Source organism: Delphinapterus leucas, chromosome 3 (assembly GCF_059928025.1).
Source record: "Delphinapterus leucas isolate spDelLeu-1000000601 "Yukka" chromosome 3, BTC_Dleu_Yukka2, whole genome shotgun sequence".
Taxonomy (NCBI): Eukaryota; Metazoa; Chordata; class Mammalia; order Artiodactyla; family Monodontidae; genus Delphinapterus; species Delphinapterus leucas.
Window position 1 is genome coordinate 60,969,385 of NC_143131.1, and position 24,114 is coordinate 60,993,498.

General features: G+C 38.4%; 2 protein-coding genes across 6 annotated transcripts in view; one reads left to right on the forward strand and one right to left on the reverse strand.

The window, feature by feature from the left end:
• ANKDD1B (ankyrin repeat and death domain containing 1B) overlaps window positions 1-15,699 on the forward strand; it is a 66,050-nt gene extending 50,351 nt beyond the window's left edge. Inside the window, 3 exon segments of the mRNA XM_089908566.1 lie at window positions 524-526; window positions 2,163-2,245; window positions 2,292-15,699. Coding sequence (XP_089764692.1) covers window positions 524-526; window positions 2,163-2,245; window positions 2,292-2,510 — 305 coding nt within the window. The 3' untranslated portion in view covers window positions 2,511-15,699.
• POC5 (POC5 centriolar protein) overlaps window positions 495-24,114 on the reverse strand; it is a 39,914-nt gene continuing 16,294 nt past the window's right edge. For 2 of the 5 annotated variants that reach the window (XM_022594645.2, XM_089909032.1), the window contains exons 7-12: window positions 23,256-23,360; window positions 21,262-21,441; window positions 19,651-19,804; window positions 15,050-15,333; window positions 9,771-9,947; window positions 2,506-7,279 (exon numbers count right to left, since the gene is read on the reverse strand). In XM_022594645.2, the coding sequence (XP_022450353.2) occupies window positions 7,136-7,279; window positions 9,771-9,947; window positions 15,050-15,333; window positions 19,651-19,804; window positions 21,262-21,441; window positions 23,256-23,360 (1,044 nt within the window). In that variant the 3' untranslated portion in view covers window positions 2,506-7,135. Of the gene's footprint in view, window positions 7,280-9,770; window positions 9,948-15,049; window positions 15,334-19,650; window positions 19,805-21,261; window positions 21,442-23,255; window positions 23,361-24,114 lie in introns of all 5 variants that reach the window. The other 3 variants (XM_022594655.2, XM_022594636.2, XM_089909033.1) reach the window with 2 other exon arrangements.

The following is a 24,114-nucleotide window of genomic DNA, read 5'->3' on the forward strand; positions in this document are numbered from 1 at the left end:
AAGGAAGTTAAGGTTCCCAACTGAATTGGGCACGAAGGAAGCAAGGATTTAACAGTTGGCTTGTCACTGGAAAGCCACCTGATTTCTGGAGTTCCTTGAGATCATCCTGGGGTAAATGGATTCATTCCCTAACAACATGCTAACTATTTAGGGCTTCCACACCAGGAAGGAATCCCTTAAACCAGGCCTGGGGCAAGGGGTTCTTGTAGGTCATGGCCTTGGTGAGACCAGGTGTCCCATGAGAGATGTGTGGGATAGAGACCCATGGCTCTCTTGGTTAGAGGATTCCAAGCCATGGAATCATTTCAGCCAGACTCCAGATATCAGAATTAGTGAGGTCGGAGTCCTTAGCTTTGCTTTTTTATGATTTGACCCAAACCTAGGAAATACAGAAAGCTTGTTTGCATTATCAACTAATTAGCTTTAAAAACAAAGAAGCAAAGACTTTTCTTGGCAAAACTTTTTATTCAGAGCACTGTCCTTTACATGGCTGTCGTGAGATGTGAACGAGTCCCATGCGCAGGGGGTGATCGCATTATTGATTGCTGGGGATTGGGGATAGCAGAACCACAGCCCATGGGCACATGGGCACACAAGTAAATTATGACACTTTTATTGCTAATTCTAAGGATACATTTTCACGTGAAAAAATGGAAGATAATGCATTGAACATGTTGAATATTGACTACAGTTTCTAAGAAGATTTCTTTTGTATTGTTAAGATTTCTCCTTGTTGCTAATTAGGCACATAGTGTTCTGTGAAGTCTTCAGGAAAATGGAGTTGCCTTCTGGAAATTTCTCTTGACCTAAAAAGTTGATTTGGAAATGTAGTGTGCTTTCAGAGTACTTGCCATCAGGATAAGGGGAGTTTTGATGTGTTTCATTCACACATTACCGAGTGCCTAGAGTGTGTTTAGCTGTGCCAGAGGAAGCATACATCAGCTCTGTAAGCCATGGTGCATGTTTAATGGAATTGATAATCTAGTTGGCATGATAATAGTAACATTCACAATCCAATTACATTGTAACCCTGGGTTATGCTACTGGCACAATGGAGTTGGTGGGCTTTTGAGCAAAGGAATGACACGTTGATGATGGTATTTAAGAAAAATTAGTCTGGCAGCGGCAAGATTTAGGAAAGGAACTGGATTCACCTAGGAGCACTTTTTAAAAATTTATTTATTTATTCGGCTGCGCCGGGTCTTTGTTGCTGCATGCGGGATCTCTGTGTCCAAGTGCAGGCTATTTAGTTGTGGCATGTGGGCTCTTTAGTTGCAGCTTGTGGGATCTAGTTCCCTGACCAGGGGTCGAACCTAGGCCCCCTGCACTGGGAGCGCAGAGTCTTAACCACTGGACCACGAGGGAAGTCCCTAGGAGTACATTCTTCATGCATATAGTTTGTTCTCCCTGAAACGCCTGCCCCTCTAACAGTCTGTGCAGCGGATTTCCTCCCCAGAGCTCAGGCCCTCCTCATCTCGGCATCTGGCAGAGCTAGGAACCTGGCACGGGTTTGTAACTGTGACCTCCAGCCGCGAGTGACCACGGTTCCCACCTCCGTATCCCAGCACTTCCCCGAACACCTCTCAGGGGTTAGGCGTCTAGTGAGATCTGCCCAGTGAAGAGCCCTGGCCTGGCTGGGGGTTGCAGACTTCTACCAGAGGAGTTTCCTGGAAGCTGGACCGGCAGGTGGGTGCATGCTGGCTGCTTAGGGTGTGGTTCACGGGCGGCAGCAGCAGCAGGACCTGGGAGCTTACTCACCTGCAGATCCTCACCCCAGACTGACTGAACCAGCACCTTCACTCTAACAAGACCCTCAGGTGAATTGTGCATCTTAAGTTTGAGAAGTGCTAGCCTCTAGCAGTGCCACCTGAACGTTGAAGAAAAGCTCCACATCTCTTTAAGATTGTCCCTCCCCTCTCTCATCCTCAGCTTTCGTCTGTGTTAAGCACAGCAGGTGCGTGGCAAGTGCTGAGAGACTCCAAACTCTGGTCCCCCTAGAAGTACCAGTGAGGCGACTGGAAGGGCTTTCATCCACTGGGCTTCTTATCTCACAGCTGCCAGAGGAGGAATGAACATGCAACCACAGTCATATGGAACTTGTGTTAGAACTGAGTTCACAGTAAGGAGTTGTCAGCATCTGCCCTTCGTGCTTGCCACGGGAGAGGAGAGCTTCCGTGAACGCGGCCACGGGGCCCTGGTGACACAGGCCACGCCGGTCAAGCACCTGTACGAAGAGCTGGTGTGCGCGGGTGAGTTACAGTTTTCAACAGATAGGAACTCCCGCTGGTGAGTTGCAGTTTTCAGAACTAGCTCGTGAGTTACAGTTTTCAACAGATAGGAACTCCCGCTCTCTTAAAATGGTAGGGGACGGTCGGCACAAGTACTTCCCTGAGCCACAGCAGTCCCAGCTTGGTGTCAGAACATGCAGCTTCTCCTTTGGTGACTTAATCAGCACTGGTCCCGTTGTTAGCCTGGTGGCTCTCAGTGTCATTCCCCTGCTGGGCATTTGAAAAGTGCAGGAGTACTTTTGTGTGTGTGCATGTGTGGGAGGGGTGTGGGTGGGAGGAGGGCAGAAGGAGTGCTGAACCATCTTACAGGACAGTGCTCTACAACTAAGAATTGTCTTGCTCAACATGCCTCTTCCTCTTGGGAACTCTGCGAGTTAGTACGTTTGAAAAAGTTACTTCTACGCTGAGAGAAAAGAGCAGACAGGCAATTATTTTGCCAGCTGGGATTACTGCTAAAAATCACTCTGCCAAAGACCATACTGTCAGGGAAGATGCTTCGAAAACTTATCACCATTATTTTCGCTGGTGCAGTTTTACCTGAAACTGAGAACATAAATGCACATCACATCACAGATCCGATATTCAGTTTCAAGCAGTGGTAGGTACGAGGAATAGTGTGCATGGATTATGCCTACCTTCCATGACATTATCCTCCTAGCTCTGGGTTTGTTCCCTCAATTTTGAACTTATTCACTTCTATGAAAGAGTGTCCACAAGAACTCCCAGGGAAGACTGAGAGGCAGCCCACTGCAGTGGGTGAGGGCATGTACTCCGGAGCGAGACTGTGTGAGCTTATAGCTGAACTCCAACAAATAATGGGCTATGATTTTGAGCAAGTTCTGTACAGAACTCACTCTGCCGGCATTCTCAGTTTTTAACTAGAAAAGTGTCTGTGTCAAAGGGCTGTTGTGGGATTAATAGTGCCTGACATGTAGCCAAGTGCTTAATAAATATTAGCTATTAATCTTATCATTTTTTCCAGAAAAGATTGGTCAATTTAAAAGTGAAACTGACTCAAGGCCCAAGAAATGTGCAGTTTCATAAATGCCTAAAGAAATTGTATTTAAATGATTTTCCATTCAGTATTCAGCCCTCTTAAATTCAGTTCTTCAAATGGTGTAAAGTTCTTCCAGCAGTAGTATTGATTTTCTTTTCAACCGTGAAGATGGCAGTGACAGGATTCTCTAACAGATGAAAAAATGGTATTACACTTTCCAACCACTGAAAAGTCAATTTTTTTTGGTTTTGCTTAAGGCAGGTTGTATATGATTTTTCCCATTTCTGTCATTTGATGCAACATGTGATAACATATCTAGTGATAGAATAACCTAGGATTTTGTATATCATGTTTTAAAAAATTATGATGGTGGGAACATTATGGTAAATGAAAAAACCCAGGGTTTTAAGAATAGACAGACATGGTTTTGAATCATGGTTTTGCCATTTATTAACTGTGAGCCTTTGGGCATGCTAACATTCAAGTTCTCAGATCTTTAGTTTCCTTCTCTATAGGATGGGGGAAAGAGGTCTATCTCTTCTATAATATTGAGGTGATGATGAAAGGAGAATGTCTATGAAATGCCTAACCTCATATCCATAGTATTTAAATCATTAACTGTTATTTCTGTTTCATAAGAGAAACTTGCTTTGGAAATTCAGTTACTGTTGGCTTTAAATAACACCTATGTGTAATATATCACTTAAGAAAAGACCAGAGGTGTATGCACCAATGTTTTTTAATCTCTTGGTGATGTAATTACAGGTGATTTTCATTATCTTTGTACTTTGGTACTTTCCAATATTTTTTTAAAATATTAACCACACATTATTTTTGTAATCTGAGAAAGTTCTGAAATATGAAATCAAGTATCAATTTCTATCAGCTTATGTGCACCTGTTCATTATAATTTAAGGCTCTCCATTATCAAATTCTGACTCTAAGTCTATAAGCCCAGAAATAAAATCACGAGCAATTTCAGTCCATTTATTACATCATGAATTTATAGTTTTGCATCTTCATCTCATGCTGATTGTAAATGGTAAGCTTAATTTTAAAACAGGTAATATGTTCACATGATTATAAAAAGTTTTTAGAAAGGTATTTAGTGAAAAGCATTGTCCCCACCTGTTCTTCAGTATAGCCAGTTTCCACTGACCTTGCTTCAAAATCTGGGTAACATCTTTATGCAATAATAAACAAATATGAATACATACTCTTACTGTTTAAATGTTTTAATTGTTGAATTTAAGTTGAATTAGGCTAACACTAATTACTTGGTGCTGTAGACAATATACAATTTCTAGAGTTTAGATAAAGCTTTAAAAGATGCTTACAATATTCTTTTTTTTTAAAAAAACCTATTGATCTGTGATTTAAATTTATTTTATTTATTTATTTTTGGCTGCATTGGGTCTTCGTTGCTATGCATGGGCTCTCTCTAGTTGCGGCGAGCGGGGGCTGTTCTCTTCGTTGTGGTGTGCACGCTTCTCATTGTGGTGGCTTCTAGAGCGCAGGCTCAGTAGTTGTGGCTCACAGGCTTAGTTGCTCCGTGGCATGTGGGATCTTCCCACACCAGGGCTTGAACCCGTGTCCCCTGCATTGGCAGGTGGACTCTTAACCACTGCGCCACCAGGGAAGCTGCTTACTGAAAACCATTCCCTGTTGTCATGTAAGTTCCTTAAAAAGCAGAGCCCAAGACCAAAGTTTATGAGCAACTGCTTTTTTCAGGAGTGTAGATCCAAGGAAGCAGGAGTGAAGGAAAAAGGAAGTGAGATGGGGAAGGGAGAGCCAAGACCAGCGTGATTTACCAAATTGGCCAACACTTGGTATCAGGAACAACTGATTATTTGACCTCAGGAATGGACTAATGCATCTCAGGACAATTCATATGGGGAGAAAGTAAGAATTGATCTGTTTACCCCAATGGGATGTTAATTCCAGGCTGCATATGAGTGGAGCCTGCTGGTATCTCGACTCTCTGAGTGGACAGGGAAGCTCTGGGGAGGAGCATGCCTGTGGTACGGGCAGCAGGATGATGAAGTGCTGTTGATTTGTGCTTATTGAAACCCAAGAAGAGCTGTTTGCCACCAGTGGTAGCTGGCCACAATCCAAAAGAAGCACTGCATAAGAAGGATCTAATACTCTTTAAGACACAGCCAGATACTTTTATAGTTCAAAAAAGCCTTGGTGTGTCCTTTAGAAAATGGGATATTTGCCAGTCTCACATTTATTCTCTCATGTCCTATTACAACATGAGGCAATAAGAAAAACTATTTCCAATAGTAAAGTTAGAGCACAGGGCTAGGTCATGTTCAGACTGAAAGAGGCTGAAACCATCCACTTCTGTTAAAGATATGGAAACTGAGGCTGTTCACAAGTTCCTTAGGATCCACTCATTTTTATGTGAGCCATAAGTACTTTGGAAAATAGGTAGGGTAGGTAGATCTCATTATTTCACAGATGAGGACCCTGAGATTAATTTAAGTGTCTGGCCCTAGATAACCCAGCCAGCCAGCAATAAAAGCATTAGAAGCCTGGTCTTGTTCTCCTAAATCTGTTTGCCCAGATGGTTTCTTCCTATTGGCCAGGCATTGAAAAGTCTCTGCCAGGCCTGGAAGGCCTGAATTGCTGAATTGTCCAGGGCTGTACCATCACAGGACAATGTTTGGATGTTCAGAACAAAAAAAGGTTCAATGCTATAGAGTTTTAAAAAGGTAAGAAAGAACATTTGAAATAGGATCATTCTAACAGGAAATTTCTTTTTTTTTTAAAGATTTTTTTTGATGTGAACCATTCTTAAGGTCTTTCTTTATTGAATTTGTTACAATATTGCTTCTGTTTTCTGTTTTGGTTTTTTGGCCACGAGGCATGTGGGATCTTAGCTTCCCAACCAGGGATCGAACCCACACCCCCTGCATTGGAAGAAGTTAAGTTGAATTAGGCTAACACTAATTACTTGGTGCTGTAGACAATATACAATTTCTAGAGTTTAGATAAAGCTTTAAAAGATGCTTACAATAATCTTTTTTTTTTAAAAAACCTATTGATCTGTGATTTAAATTTATTTTATTTATTTATTTTTGGCTGCACTGGGTCTTTGTTGCTGTGCACGGGCTCTCTATAGTTGCGGCGAGCAAGGGCTGTTCTCTTCGTTGTGGTGTGCGGGCTTCTCATTGTGGTGGCTTCTAGAGCCACCACTGGACCGCCAGGGAAGTCCCAATAGGAAATTTCTTTCTGATGTTTCTGTAACTCTGTTATTGTGCTAGTAAAATATTTCTTCCCTTTTAACATTAAAAACTATTCATAGGTATTGCTATTCCCCCCCTATTTTTAATTGTTAGAGCCCCAGAAAAATGAGGACTAATATATTAAAGTCAAAAAAAACTTTGTGATAAGATGTTACTCTGGGCTTTTATTTTTTTAATTTTCAAATAAAAATACCTTAGTTTCTATTAGTTTAAATAATTTTTTTAGTAAAGTTCTCTCTCAAAGTTTACTTGGTAACATTGCAAATGATTTAGCCTTTTGGAAATAACACTGCAAAAACAGGATTTATATACTTTGACGATATAATCGGTCACAGGTTGAACCTATTAAAAAAATTAAGGCTAGTTTCTTTTTTAATTTAAAAAAGTTTTACTTAATTGCTTAAATAAAAAATCACATTAAAATAATCCTACATATAGTTACAAAGGATGGTACAGCTTGAAAAAGTCTCTTGTAATTTTGAGGAAATTAACATGATGTATCCATGATGTTCTAAGAATATGAAATTTTAAAAACTAAAAATTTCTAATTCTTAGTAAAGCCAGAAGAATTCAACAACCTCACTAGGAACATATTCATTTTAGTCAACCACTTTTATGGACTGAATGCTTGTGAGAGACTGGGTGTGAGTTGATCTGGTTCCGAGAGATCTGGAAGCTGAGGTACTACTTTCAGGGTGAATGGTCCGGGGATATTTTGCTGCAGTAGCTTGCGGAATGGTTTGCTGAAAAGGCAAAAATATGCTTCAACAATTCCATAAAATTATACATACTAAATATCATTTCATTATCTATAACTTAACCCAACAAACATTAGTACATGTAGATTCCTATTAGGGTCTTCCACTTAGAAAAGTCATCTTTAAAATACTTGAAGTAAAATTATATATATTATATCAAAACATTCACTGTGTATTTCAAAAGCTCTACAATACAGCTTTTGCTTAAAAAAAATGAATGAAATCTCTTGAAACAAAGATCCTCATGTCAGATTCTGCTTTAATAAGATTTTCTCTTTAAAGAAAAGGAGAAATAACCTCTTTTCTTAGAGTGTTTTATATAAATGTTTCTTTGTACGTAAATAACTAGATAACCATTACAAATAGGAGAGATTCTTGCAACTAAGATGAAATTTTAGTTGCTAACCACCTAATCTGACCCTGACAAAAGAGCTATTTCTCCTTAGGGATGATGGGCAAGAGAACCTGTAGAAACAGATTCATGGTACCACTGGCATCATGATCTACAAAACATGGCACAGGATGAAGTAGCACTAGGAGCAAGCAATTACCCAGCAGATGGAGCTCAAGTGTCAGAAATCTGATGAATGGTTTATTAGTAATAACTGTTTCTAGTAGTTCTAGTTCTTAGGATCCTGGGGTAAAATGAAAAATAAAAATAGCACAGAGGACTGCCACTGTGCCTGTTACACAATCCAAAGTAGGTAACAATGGAAGCAGTTTATGGCTATTGAATTCGTGCCCAATTACTGAAGAGTAACTGAACATACTAAATAAACGAAGGGCAGTTTGAGAGATAAATATCAGAAACAGGGGTTGTAAGTCTTTAGTTCCTTGGTTTTTCTTCTGTAAAATATCATTCCAATCAGTACAAAAAAAACAGGTTGTCTGAATTAAAAATAAACACATGTGCTGTCTTTATATCTTCCTTGCCTTATGAACGGACAGTCTCTCTCCCCCTATCCCTTTATAAACATCATATGTGCTGATAAAAATAGAAATGAGTTCATTTCTTCTCATCTTTGATACCTAATCTCACATTTTCAAAAATACGGGGAGAAGTCATCTAAGGACTTTCAGAGGCTGTCCAACCTATGAAGGCTAAGATGATCCTCTACCCTCGATGTGTTCAGTTTGGACTTGGTACCTCCATCTCAGTCTCCCACTTCACTGTGGTCACACTTTACCTGAAGCTAAATTTTAACAATCAATCCAGCTTCTTTTGACTTAATCATCTAGTAACAATCTAGTGTTCAGAAGGAAAAGGATTTAAAATCATTCCTTTTATCTTTTTGACATATTAAGCAGACAGGAATGTTGCTTAACATTCAGAATTTATATAGAGGACATTCTTCTTTAAAATCAATCGTTGTTTCTCTTTAGGGATGTGTTCTTGTAACTTTTAGAAATTAAACTTTTTGAGACAATTGTTGATTCATATGCGATTGTAAGAAATAACACAGAGATATCCCATGTATCCTTCTCTAGTAACTTTTTTGTTGTTGTTTTTGCGGTACGCGGGCCTCTCACTGTTGTGGCCTCTCCCGTTGCGGAGCACAGGCTCCGGACGCACAGGCTCAGCGGCCATGGCTCACGGGCCCAGCCACTCCACGGCATGTGGGATCTTCCCGGACAGGGGCACGAACCCATGTCCCCTGCATCGGCAGGCGGACTCTCAACCACTGCGCCACCAGGGACGCCCTCTAGTAACTTTTATTAAGTTAAATTTGCTTATGGCTTTACAATTTACAAAGTGCCTTTATACAACTCATTTAATTTTCATGTTATCTTATTTAACCCTGAATCCTGACAATAACTCTAGGAGCTAAGTACTCTTATTGCTCCCGTTTTACACGTGAAAAAATGGAGGCTCAAATATTTACTTGATTTGTATACGATCACAAAGGCAGTAAGTAGCGAAACTGAGGCACTAACTCAGGGTTTTTTTTTTTGGCTTAAATTCCATGTACTTTATATCACGTGAATTTATTGCAACCTAATTTTTTTCCAAATTAGAAATACGTTGACAATTATATTTGAAAATAAGACTTCAAAAAATAAAAAAAAGGAGAAAACTTAAAAACCATAAAAGTAGGCGTTTCTTAGAATAAAAAGTCTGCTACATGGACAGCACTTAATGAGTAAACAGTTTTTGTCATTTTTTTTTTAATTAATGAGAAATCATTTATATACTTCACCCTTTTGGCCATCAATACACTGGATTAATTGTATTTGATAATTTTTATACTATTGAGAAGAAACAGTGTTTCTGAAATTAATTTCCTAAAATAGGAAAGGTAGATTTAAAGCAGGTGTGATAATTATAAGTATATAAAGACTGTAATAGTAAAGGTAGAATAAGTACCAGTCATCATGGATTTTGATCTTCTCCTCAACATGTCATTTAAGTGTTTATTAGTCTATCAACTCTCAGGAAAAAGATTTTTTGACAAGAAGTTATCAAATGCAGACTCACCACTGTGACCGGATGATGTTTTTCCACAACGACGGAGCTCATGGGAGGAGAAACTCCCATTATAGCTAAACTGCTACTGATTCTATTTTTTGAAGCAAAATCACATTTCCCTGTGATCCGGGCTGTGATTGTTCTTCCAGCTTTCTGTTGTGCTGATGTCACAACCCTGGGCCCATACTAAAAAACAAAGAAAATTCAGTTGGTAGAAAATCCATGGCAAAATTTATGGTACTTTTGCTTCTATAACTTATAAAGAAAATACACAGGCACTTAAAATAATTGTATATGCAACCAACTCTAACATGGGGAAAAATTTTTAAACAAGAAGGCTAAAAGCAAAACATAAAACCAAGCACCCCAAACACCCCTTTAACCTTGGTATACCAACTATTTTATAGGATTTTAGGAACTTCTAAAACTTTATTCTGAAATAATTATAGATTCATAGGAAGTTGCAAAGAGAGCATAGAGAGGTCCTGTGTATTCTTCACCCAGTTTCCTGCAATGATTACATCTTATGTAATTACAATGTCAAAACCAGGAAGCTGATGTTGGAATGATGCCTGGGTATAGATCTATGTCACTTTATCACATGTGTAGATTCCTGTAACTATCACTGCAATCAAGATACAGAACTATTCCATCACCACAAAGCTCTCCCTCGTGCTGTCCTTTCTTTAGAGTCATACCCATCTCCCTTCCCAAACAATCCCTAATTCTTGAACCGCTAATCTGTTTTATGAACTTCTGACCCTTATGGATAAATCATCATTACTCATATGCTTTTGTGTCCTCCCTTTTTCTTATGGCATTGTTAATATACTTTTTTTCATGAATAGAGACCAGCTATCATTTTTTTTTGAATTTTATTTTTATACAGCAGGTTCTTATTATCTATTTTATACATGAGACAAGCTATCATTTTTAATGAGAGGTTTTTATATCAACAAACTGCAGTTTAACTGTCCCAGTTCTTTTCCTATTATATATAGCAAACTTTTGTAATTAAAAAAAAAAAAGGATTTTTCTTTTTTTTTTTTTTTGGCTGTACCACGCGGCTTGTGGGATCTTACTTCCTTCCCCGACCAGGGGTGGAACCCGGCCCTCAGCAGTGAAAGCACAGAGCCCTAACCACTGGACCACCAAGGAATTCCTGGATTTTCCTTTTCCTTTGAGAGTTATTTGTAGAATGTATTGCAAAAAGCGAGATGATCATATCAAAAGGTAATGTCAGGTTTTACAGTTTTTGTTGCTTACCACTGGACAATACACCAGAAAGATTACATTTACGTCAGGAGTAATACATGTACTCATTTTTTTTTTTTTCATGATCAACTAATTACATTAGTGGGGCAAAAATCAAAAGGAATAAGAAAAAGGGAAATGACATATTTAAAAAGCCCCAATATTTGTATCTTAATATCTGACATGGAAACAATGCAGATTATTGGTTGAGTACAGGGCTCTGAAGCCAGACTGTCGAAGTCTGAATTACAATTGCATTAGTAATTGTGTCCACTGGCAAGTTACTCTCCCTAAGCCTCAATTTCCTCATGTATGAAACAGGGAGAGCAGGCCCAACTGACTAATGCTCGCCTTTCACTTTCTGTTCAGATGAAGAGCAAAGTTAGAAGAGAAACTTGACTGAATAGCTTAAAAATCCAATTAAAACCCCTCGATTATTTCAAATGGAGTTAGAAAAAGTAAAGTGCCATCTGTTGTTCAACTTTGTGAACTGCAATAGTACATCTGCTTGTATAACTGCCTAATATATATATTTTTTCAGTAAACGTGCTGCCGAAGCGAGCACATGTTTTTTGAAAATATTTTCCACCATGAAATTCTGATATTTAATATACTGATGATGTCTGCAGAAAGGAAATAATTTCACAGATGAAAATATTCTTTCACTAGAATGGTAATCCTCCCTTCTCCAGTTATTTGTCTCCTGATTCTCTGCAGTTTACTTTCTACACACACCTTTTAGGTACTGGAAATTACTGAAGAAGACTAGAAAAAGTTTTGAATGTTCATAGGAATCCTCTGTGATTCAAATGAAGAGAAAGAGAGCCAGGGCTGGATCACAAATCTCTCTTTTCCTGTTCCTAACAATAATGGTTTCATGTAAGGTAAGTAATCCAAGTAATGTATTTGTTTTTGCTTTTGTCAATATGGTTCTTTTTAAAAACAAACAAGACATATTTGAGGTAAATCTGAGTATTTTAATTAAATAAGAAAGGAAGAAAACTAGCATGGCACCTACAGATTGATTTACTTGTGATTCTCCTTTCTCTCTAACCCTAAATGCTGTACTTATGTGAATGAAATTGAATGGGTGTCTGTTTTGAAGGAGCAGGATGTAGCTGGACGGGTGGGGGAAGAAGAAGGGCTGTCTATATAATATTGTGTTTTTCAGGTTTCAAAGACTTCAGAATTATCTCAGGTGACCAAATTGTTTCAAAAAATAAAAAGGGTGGTAAGTACACTCATTCATTTGGTTCTCGTTATGCATGTTCAGATTCAGATATAAACCCAGATGTACAAATGGTGTAGTCATATTTTAAGAAGGGAATTTTGAAAAATCTGGCTCTATGTGTTATCTGGATATGCAGCATGAATGACAAACCAGAAATTTATATAAATACTCACTGTGTTTATTTAAATGAGATCATCAGTATAGGATCACACTTCAAAATGTGTAATCATGAAAAATAAACACAGCTTGAACGCATGTCAGGGTTGAATTTTAGTGTCTTATTTCTAAATCAAAACTCCCCCACACATTCAAATTTCTCTTAAGTCATATTTAAGAAATGCAAAATAGCAGATCGCAACATATTTTTCCCCAAAGTTAGTAGCTTCCAAAAGGCAGAAATTCAAGGGACTTCCCTGGTGGTGCAGTGGTTAAGAATCCGTCTGCCAATGCAGGGGACATGGGTTCGAGCCCTGGTCCGGGAAGATCCCACATGCCGTGGAGCAACTAAGCCTGTGCGCCACAACTACTGAGCCCACATGCCACAACTACTGAAGCCCGCGCGCCTAGAGCCCGTGCTCCGCAACAACACAACAAAGCCACCACAATGAGAAGCCCGCACACCGCAATGAAGAGTAGCCCCTGCTCACCACAACTAGAGAAAGCCCGCGCGCAGCAACAAAGACCCAACGCAGACAAAACTAAATCAAAAAAAAAAAGAAAAGCAAAAGGCTGGAATACTTCAGATGACCAACTGTCTGGCTGACTCATGCGTCCCTTGGCTGCAGAGAGCTGCCTAGCTCTACAGCACCTTCTAATGGCCTGTGTAACTCTTTTTTTTTTTTTTGGCTGCGTTGGGTCTTAGTTGCGGCACATGGGATCTTCATTGAGGCACGTAGGCTTCTCTCTAGTTGAGGCGTGTGGGCTCAGCAGTTGTGGCGTGCGGGCTTAATTGCCCCATGGCATGTGGTATCTTAGTTCCCTGACCAGGGATCGAACCCATGTCCCCTGCATTGGAAGGCGGATTCTTAACCACTGGACCTCCAGGGAAGTCCCTGTAAATCTTAATTAAGACCTAAAACCTACTCTGCCATCTTCCTTCCTCTCATGTAAGTGGTTAGGGTCAGGGAGGAGAGGGAGACAAGCAAATCTGAATCATCCCAGCACCTTTATAGAACTGTACATGCCTTTGTGCCAGATCCAAGCCAGAGTAGAGAAGAAGGGCATAGGGTTTTTGTTTTTTAAACATAATGTTTATTATATGGAAAATTTTAATTTTTTTTAGTTTCTGCTTTATAACAAAGTGAATCAGTTATACATATACATATGTTCCCATATCTCTTCCCTCTTGCGTCTCCCTCCCTCCCACCCTCCCTATCCCACCCCTCTAGGTGGTCACAAACCACCGAGCTGATCTCCCTGTGCTATGCGGCTGCTTCCCACTAGTTATCTATTTTACGTTTGGTAGTGTATATATGTCCATGCCACTCTCTCACTTTGTCACAGCTTACCCTTCCCCCTCCCCATATCCTCAAGTCCATTCTCTAGTAGGTCTGTGTCTTTATTCCTGTCTTGCCCCTAGGCTCTTCATGACATTTTTTTTTTCTTAGATTCCATATGTATGTATTAGCATACGGTATTTGTCTTTCTCTTTCTGACTTACTTCACTCTGTATGACAGACTCTAGGTCCATCTACCTCACTACAAATAGCTCAATTTCGTTTATTTTTATGGCTGAGTAATATTCCATTGTATATATGTGCCACATCTTCTTTATCCATTCATCCGATGATGGACACTTAGGTTGTTTCCATCTCCTGGCTATTGTAAATAGAGCTGCAATGAACATTTTTGTACATGACTCTTTTTGAATTATGGTTTTCTCAGGGTATATGCCCAGTAGTGGGATTGCTGGGTCATATGGTAGTTCTATTTGTAGTTTTTTAAGGAACCTCCATACTGTTCTCCATAGTGGCTGTACCAATTCACATTCCCACCAGCAGTGCAAGAGTGTTCCCTTTTCTCCACACCCTCTCCAGCATTTATTGTTTCTAGATTTTTTGATGATGGCCATTCTGACCGGTGTGAGATGGTATCTCATTATAGTTTTGATTTGCATTTCTCTAAGGGCATAGGGTTTTTTTAAAAAAAAGCCGTGCAGAGGTGAGTCTGATAAGCTTGGCCTGTATCCCTGTGCCCTTCACTTGAGAGACACTGAAGAATACAGGTTTAACGACAGGAGGCCGAGAAGTCAGAACCACAGTATGCATATTAATAGCTTGATTAATTTAACTTCAGGTAAATTCTCCCACAAATACGCCATCCTCATTCAGTACTCTTCCCCCTCTATGGACTCCTCTATTAGCAGCTAGTGACTTTAGGAAAAACAATTCCTATCTTCATTCCAATTATAAATGAAAACTTAACACCTAACCAAGATGGAGTCACTACAGAGTAGTGTTAATATGTCTGCATCCAGGAAAAGGGAAGCTGTAGTTAAATAAGAATATACAAAAAAGCCATTAGCCTCCTAAGCCCTTGAAAGTACCCACTGATTTCCTTTAAAATTAATAAGTTCTTCATTTTTGTTTAATTATCACTATTGTAATAGAAGTTTCAGGTATTATTTTCATTACAAATTCATGTTTTAGCTACTTTGTGTATTAAATATTTTCTGTGGATTGGCCTAAAGACCATATAGACTCTTTTCTCCATGGGAAAATATGTTCTGAGTTCAAAATATCCAATATACAAACAAGTTTGGAACCTTTTTCCCAACATAGGCACCTGAGTTAACTGTACTGACCATTTCTTCCTGTGTAGAGGAAGCTGTAGCTGTCGATGCAGCGCCGTGAGGGGCAGAAACAGGAAGGTGAACAGAGGAAGTGGAAGCAGCCCCGGCAGGAGTGATGGAAGCAGCAGAGGGAAAGGCAGCAGTGCAGGTGGCTCCCAGGGCTGCCGCTGGCGGGGATGGCGGCACTGCAATTGCTGAGGGTATCGGAGGAGCTGAAGGATCCAAATGAGAAGAATGTTCTTTTCCTTGAACACCAGGACCATACTCTTCCCTTTTATTATTTGTGAAGTCTGTCCCTATAAATCACAAATTAATTCCATTAACACTCTTCCAAGTTAAGATTACTTTTATCTTCCCAACAATGAAAATACATAATCTCCAAAATGTGGTCCAGCAGAAATGTAGAAATGTGTCATATACTAGATAGGTTAACACTGTTTGGTTAATGCAGTTTGTCAGTGTTAACTGGTTAATGTCAGCATTAACCACTAAAGACTTCAGACCAGTTCCTTCAACACGTGAAAGCTAATGAATGATTTGCTCTTATGTAAAAAAATAAATTATGTACTCAGCTGGGACCTTACAACCACTATAATAATATGGTCACATTGTGCCTAAAGATTTATGTTATCTGCATTATTTAATACAACTATCCTGATAAATGGCCTGGTATTTAGATCTTTAGAATAGTTTTCTGATATCACCATACCCTCTTCATTTACCATCTATTGCTCTTAGCCTAACAAAACCAATGTATTTTTAATTCTTGAGTTTTTCAGCAAACAATAATAAATCAATAAGTAACACTAAAATCTTTACTTTTGATACTGTAAAAGAAATGAGTTCTTGCAGGTAGATTATATGTCATGAATTAAGAGCATATTTGCACACTTAACTGATTTTAGTGACACATATATAGAAACCTTCTCTCAAAACTGAACCTTAATCTTAGATCAAAGGAATAAATAATGTCAGCTTCCAGAAGCCAGGATAAAGAGTCCTATTCTAGATTTCCACCCCCCAGCATTAGAATTTGGTTAAAATTTCCATTTAAGACTATATCTTCGGGGCTTCCCTAGTGGCGCAGTGGTTAAGAATCCACCTGCCAATGCAGGGGACACGGGTTCAATCCCTGGTCCGGGAAGATCCCATATGCCACGGAGCAACTAAGCCTGTGAGCCACAACTACAGAGCCCGTGCGCCACAATTACTGAAGCCCACACACCCAGAGCCTGTGCTCCGCGACAAGAGAAGTCACCGCAATAAGAAGCCCGCGCACCGCAACTAGAGAAAGCCCGTGTGCATCAACGAAGACCCAACATAGCCAAAAATAAATAAAATTTTTAAAAAAAAGACTATATCTTCCTGGTACCAAACATCAGGGTGAGGATTTCAATATTCAGTCACTGAGATGTTTCAGAATATATGACTAGAGGGCATTATGTAGCCCTATGCTGAAAAGGTTTTCCATGTTGTCCTCATTCCAGAAATTCCAGAAATTTGGACTTCTGTATAAGTTCCATCCAGAAATTTGGACTTCTGTATAAGTTCTTGTCTTAGACTATCTTTACATAAAATAGAGCAATAGTTACTTCATTAACAAAGTTTAATGAGGATTACAATGCATAGGTCCTTTGAAATAATTTGATGAAAGAGATGAATTCAACATATACTGCTTTTGCTTTGAAAACAAAACACACACACTGAGTTTTAACATGTTTTTCATAGAAAGTGACTGATTGTCTCTTTTTTTAGGTGGGTGGCAGACTTATGTGTAACCAGTATAGTAATTATTCTCGCTTTAACTGGGTATGTTTTTCAGTTGGAAAGCATTTTTCTACTGTTCCTAAAACTACTTTAAAAATTGGCAGGTATCCCTTTAAAGGCCATTTGTATTGACATATTTTGTCTACCTCATAGAAACTTTTATCTAAGCTATGAGATTTATTAGGATATTGTACAACATGAGATGCACTGCAGATTATGGCTAGCAGAGAATCAGAAGAGATAAAAATATATATTTATTTTGCTCTAACAAGTAGAGCAGTACATTAGAAACACTGTATTATTAAAATCTGCATTATAAAAAACAATTGCTTTGGCTTCCCTGGTGGCGCAGTGGTTGAGAGTCCGCCTGCCGATGCAGGGGACACGGGTTCGTGCCCCGGTCCGGGAAGATCCCACATGCCGCGGAGCGGCTGGGCCCGTGAGCCATGGCCGCTGAGCCTGCGCGTCCGGAGCCTGTGCTCCGCAACGGGAGAGGCCACAACAGTGAGAGGCCCGCGTACCGCAAAAAAAAAAAAAAAATTGCTTTAAGGGGGCCAGAAGTAAGTTTTTTTTTCTTGTGAGAATTTATTTTTAAATAAATTTATTTTTGGCTGCCTTGGGTCTTCGTTGCTGTGCACGGGCTTTCTCTAGTTGTGGTGAGCAGGGGCTACTCTTCGTTGCGGTTCGCGGGGTTCTCATTGCAGTGGCTTCTCTTGTTGCAGAGCATGGGCTCTAGGTGCACGGGCTTCAGTAATTGTGGCATGCGGGCTCAGTAGTTGTGGTTTGCAGGCTCTAGAGCGCAGGCTCAGTAGTTGTTGTACACGGGCTTAGTTGCCCTGCAGCATGTGGGATCTTCCCGGACCAGGGCTCGAACCTGTGTCCCCTGCATTGGCAGGTGAATTCTTAACCACTGCGCCACCAGGGAAGTTCCTCTTGTGAGAATTTTTAAAAATTTATTTTAATAGCTGTTATTAAAATGCCACAAGACAAATATCACAGAGCAAATCCAGCATTACATTACACTGAACTGGTAGCTCCATCAACACTAGTGTGTACTGCTAACATGTGTCTTACTAGTCCTGTTTATCTTTACTACCCATTGTTATGGTAAACAAAGCACAAGGGGACTTCCCTGGCAGTCCAGTGGTTAAGACTCCGTGCTTCCAATGCAGGGGGTGCAGGTTCGATCCCTGGTCGGGGAACTAAGATCCCACATGCCGCACGGCACAGCCAAAATTAAACAAAACGAAACAAAGCACAAGGCCACTGAAAACAGCTGGGATCTCAGAATCTGGCGTTAGCTGCAGATGACAGTAGACTTAAAAGCACCAGGAGCAAAATAAATCATGTTGTATAATTATCAGAATACATTTTCTCCAAGTCCTGTTATGGATATTTGCCTGTAAGAGACATAGCTGTATTTGAATTTAAAATTTAAGACGGTAAATTTATTAAGGTGGTAAGACACTCTGTCCTAAGTAAATTCGTAACCTTCTTAAGTAGGTTACGAGAAATAGATTTCTTGCAATTGAATGTAGCAAGTTCTAATGATTATAATTTCTCACTGTACTTGTGAAACCCAGTATCTGTTACAAGTAGATAATTAAATTCTTCAATTTAATATATACAACTTGCTAACAATTACAACTGAAAGCAGACTATCCAATCATTGGGGACGGTAAGTTTGTTTTTAGCATTAATACTCAATTAAAAGACGATTTACTAGAGAAATCAAGTACTCATTTGGGTATTAGCAAGATAAACCATTCAGCTTCAAGATTCTATGATTCTAAGTTTCTAACTTGCATGTGGGCCACATACCATGACTGTTTCAGAAAGAAAACGATTTGCCTTAACTCATTACCATCTATAGCGTGCACAATTGAAATAAAAACTGTTTATTGAGGCTTTAAAATGAGGGCATAACAAGCACAGACAAGTTATTCACAGGACTGAAATCATATTAATGATGGTACAAAATGAAATTGTCTCAAAGTTTCAAACAGGATTTAATATGAGGAAATACTGCAAAAATGTTCAATGTGTACATGAAACTTTGGAGGCTGACTTAAGACTGCAATAATTATATCATGAATATCCTCTTACATGTTAAAGTATTTTTTGTCTTTTAAAGTGCTTTAAATTATATTTCACTGCATTCTCACAAGAACCCTCTATGAAGCAGGTAAGGAATTATCTTCTTTGTTCAGAGAAGAAAACTAAAACCCAGTGAGGAAAATAGGCCTCCTTGTAAATTGGTGGCAAAGCTGTTCTAAGCCATGTGGATGACAAAAGCCACTCAGATCCTAGCCAATACATGGACCTTTCCTGACATAGAATTATTTTACTCAACTTCTATAGATAGGCCTATATGTATACTTGTTGAAAATGAGTTTTAGTTGAGGACTCTCTTGCACTGGAAGACAAGCAATTTTTAAAAAATGGGAAACCATGAATAGACAAGAAATATTTAATAATGAAAACAGTCTAAGGAATTTGGCTACTTAGAAAAAAACAGAAATGAAATTTTATACTTAAAGGCATTACCATTATAGTTAAAAGAGCCTTAAAATAATGTTATACATTCAAAGCATTATTATAACATTGAGCCTAAATACTTGAGTTAACAGTTTACTTGATCAGATATAAGATACTGTAAGTAACCATGACTGAGAGAATTTTCATGGCAGATTTAAAACTGAATATAACACCATGATATTAAAAATAGCAGTGCCTGGATAAGACATAGGTACTGCAGAAAATCAGTACTGCAGACCACACCAATCACTGAAATCTCCTCAAATCCTTTTTGAAAGTAGGCAGAGAATCTTAAACAAAATACTAACCTGTATCACCTCTGCTTTGAAATATAGTCATGGCTTCAAGATTTAATGCACATACACCCCTCATGAAAGCTTTCTTCATGGAATCTTCAAAGTGCTCTTTTTCATGCTGCATCCTTTGGATCTCAGCTTTTGCATTTTCTAAAGCTCCAGATAACTAAAATCAGGAAAATTTTTAAAAAGAAGAGAAAAAAATTGAGACACAAGGAAGAAAATCTATTGTTTAAAAAAAAAAAAGAGACTTACACTGTGAAGTTATTTGTGTGTGAAATACTAAAATCACTTTACCACATACCTCTTCTGCTGTGTCTCAATTTATTTTAAAAGATGCATCTAACCTCTATTGTCTCCATCAACAAACCATTTTCATTCCTAACCATAAAGTCAGGGTTTAAACAAAGGGAATTTTACACCAGTCCCAATCCTGATTGATGTGTTCTAATTATACAGAATGATGTTATTTCTCAACATAAAATTTTTATGTAGGATACTAAACAAAATATATTAAGAGCCCCAAACAGCCCTCACCCCTTCAGAAAAAAATAACTAAATGCCTGCAACAGTAACAGTTTTTTGTTTTTTGTTTTTAACTAGATGTTATCTATAGAATTTAAAGTGCAAAGTGCCATTAGGTACAACACTTTCCCACAGACCAAATCTAAAGGGACTGCATGGGACTTCCCTGGTGGCGCAGTGGTTAAGAATCCACCTGCCGATGCAAGGGGCATGGGTTCGAGCCCTGGTCCGGGAAGATCCCACATGCTGCAGAGCAGCTAAGCCCATGTGCCACAACTACTGAAGCCCTTGCGCCTAGAGCCTGTACTCTGCAACAAGAGAAGCCACTGCAATGAGAAGTCTGCGCACCGCAACAAAGAGCAGCCCCCGCTCTCCGCAACTAGAGAAAGCCCAGCGCAACAATGAAGATCCAATGCAGCCAAAAATAAAAAAAAAAATTAAAATAAATTTAAAAAAATAAAAAAGGGACTGCATTTTTGCATGTCATTTTCATTTGCAGAAAATTATTTGCATAATAAAACTTTAAGAATTTAGTGTTATAATGATGAAAAAAAGTTTTTTCCTCTTAATATTTGATTTCAAGAGGCCTACTGCATTCTTTAGTATGGTTTTATTTTCATTTTGGGTCTCAAACGTTTTCCCATGGAAACAATGTTAATATTATTGTTATAAGTCTAAATAACTTCAATTTATATACAACCACTTTATACCAACATTATAAAAACATAGTACACTTAAAATAACATCAGGATAAACACTTGTTTTTGGTCTTTATTTCTGGCTAAATAAAGGCCAAAAGAAGCCTAAGAAAGTATGCTTTCTTAGAGGTGTAAGGATCTGTGGCTGATTTACATTTCCAAGAGAAATGTACATGCAAGAGATTTAACACAGGTTTGGAGGTCAAAGTTGTAACTACTTAAAAGAACAAATAAGTCTGTAAGTCTGACTAGTACTGTTCGTTCCCAGTAGTCTCATTTGAACCCACACTGCACTGAATGAAATTGGAGAAATGGGTTACTCTGCCTAACTGTAAACTAACAGTGAGTGATGCTACCCATCTTTTTTACTTTTATTAAAAAAGTGAAAAAAAAAGTTTACCACTGCAACTTTGGCTTCATAGTCATTGGAAATCTGGACACAGACTTCCTCAGCTCTTGCTTGGCAAGCTCGTTCCACCACTTCTTTCCACTGCTTCTGTACTATGGCCCGCCAGCCTCTCCAGACTTTCTTCAGTAAAGTTCTCTGGAAGTACTGGTCAGCTAGTTTACTTTCATAAACCTAAACGAAAGTAATATACAACCTCAAAAACAGTGGACTGGTAAAATATACTGGCAGTAGTAACAAAAAACATAAGCCTGCGGGAAGCAGGGTACATGCATTATCATTTAATACTGTGTAATCGTGTTCTTCTCATGTGCAGATGGGAGGACAGGCTTAAAGAGGTTAAGCAACCTGCCTAGGTCACACAGGCAGAAAGGGAAAAGCCAACCTTGCCTCATTCCAGAGCCTAAGCTCTTATCCATTACATCATTGCTTTATGCAACTAATCAAGGTAGGGGGAAAACAAAAAAACAAATGAAAGAAAATGAGTTAACTTGCCCCTTGCCATCTTGGTTATGAATTCGCATGACCTTTTAGCTGAAAACAGGGCTAGGAGCTGGAAGGCAGAAAGGGTGGTGACTGTGGCTCCAGATGGCCCTGCTTTCTCTACAGCTTGGTGGCCACCACCATAAGCAGATTAATTTAATTTACATACTTTACCATCATATTTAGTACCAAAATGATCCTAGTAGGAACATATGCTATTCTTCTTTTATCAATGAATTTAAATTCTTTTGAAGGAGCATATCCAATTTTTGATTTTCTTAAAAAATTTTTTTATTCAAAAACTGATGGCAACTTCAACTATTTCAACTAACAGTTGAACATATTCTCATTATGTCACCCAATAAATAACTTTCAAAATATGACTCAGTTTTAAATAGCTCTTTTAAATATGGTTAATGTAGATTTAATCTATTGGGATTAATTTTTAAAAAGAAGCACTAATAAGTATTCTTAAAGGAGAAATCTTATTCCATGACAGTAACAGCCTTTTCCTTAATCATTAATCTCTTGAAACTAAATGCACAAAGATTACTCCATGACTCACATGGGCATCATATAAAAAAATTATATATATATATATATATATATAATCTCCATCCCCTACACTCTTTGAGTCTCTGTATTCTGCCTTCTTCTGGGATACATATATACTTTCATACTTTTCTACTTATGATACAATAACTTACTATTCTCAGCTTATATTTATACTGATATACTGATTCAGCTCACTTTTTTTTTTAACATTTTTATTGGAGTATAATTGCTTTACAATGGTGTGTTAGTTTCTGCTGTATAACAAAGTGAATCAGTTATACATATACATATATCCCCATATCTCCTCCCTCTTGCGTCTCCCTCCCTCCCACCCTCCCCTCTAGGTGGTCACAAAGCACCGAGCTGATCTCCCTGTGCTATGCGGCTGATTCAGCTCACTTAATTAAAATAAAAGATATTCAAGTTTAAATTATATATAAACTAAGGATAATTTTTAAAAAGCTTATAGACATGGATTTCTTTAATTCTTATTAAGGCAAGTTATGCAACAAACATGCAATTTTATAATGTATAAATATAGTATTGCCTCTTTATGAAGATGATATATTCAGGTATTTTAGAAGTAGAAATAATATAGGAAGCATATGATATGCTAAAGGTGATAAATTCATGTGATTACATCTGAAGTCAAATTTGTTAAAGGGGATTCCACCACCAGGACATCTGTAATTTAGGTACAGTTCTTACTAACCTACTATGAAGTAGAAAATGATATATCAATAAGTCTATAAAATATAAGAAGTATTTTTTCCCAAGCCATACCAAAATCAAGTTCCTTTAAAACAAGAGTAACATTAAATTGTTAATTCATTTTGACTTACTAAAAAAATCTTTCTTTGACTTGAACAAGAGTTCTAATACATGATTCTAAATGCTTCTGAGTTCAGAAGTCTAATAAATGTCAGTCAGCTTTTCTTTTTCACACTTACGTCCTGTCTGGATTTGACATGGCTGATTTGCCAGCGGAAGAATGTTCTCATCAACTCTATCCTTTCCTTTTGCTTGCCTATGGCATGAGACAAGCTAGAAATCACCTGTAAACAGCAATTAGTAAAATGGTTTTTTTATATATCAAAAAATGCTAGAGAGAATACTTATGGATCACTACTGTATTCATCTAGTTAACCTCATTAAAAAACTTTCCCATATGAATACACTACTTATCAATGAATGAAGGGGAACAAAAGAGGAAAGGAATCTTCATTATGTGTATCCTGGTAATAATCAATAAAATGTTTATATACAGTATATGAAAATTAATATGATCACTGGAATTTAATTCAAGAAAAACAACCATACATTTGAGAGTTTTACTACGTATACAAAATGTTTTTATTCACTAGACTTGAGGGCAGAGACCAGGTTTAAAATATCTTTCTAGCCCCTAAATACCTTCAATACCTTGGATTAGAAGTTTCTCAATAATTGTTTAATGATCTTCTGGATTCAACAAACTCATAAAAGCAAATAATTGTTACACTTTGATGTACTTTTTCAGTGATATTATTCCTGTTCTTTAAAAAAAAAATCTATGAAGGCTTTTAAATCCTGAGATAATATTCTTTTTTTTTTTTCGGTACGCAGGCCTCTCACTGCTGTGGCCTCTGCCGTTGTGGAGCACAGGCTCCGGACGTGCAGGCTCAGCGGCCATGGCTCACGGGCCCAGCCGCTCCGCGGCATGTGGGATCTTCCCAGACTGGGGCATGAACCTGCGTCCCCTGCATCGGCAGGCGGACTCTCAACCACTGTGCCACCAGGGAAGCCCAATATTCTTTCTTATAAAGAACT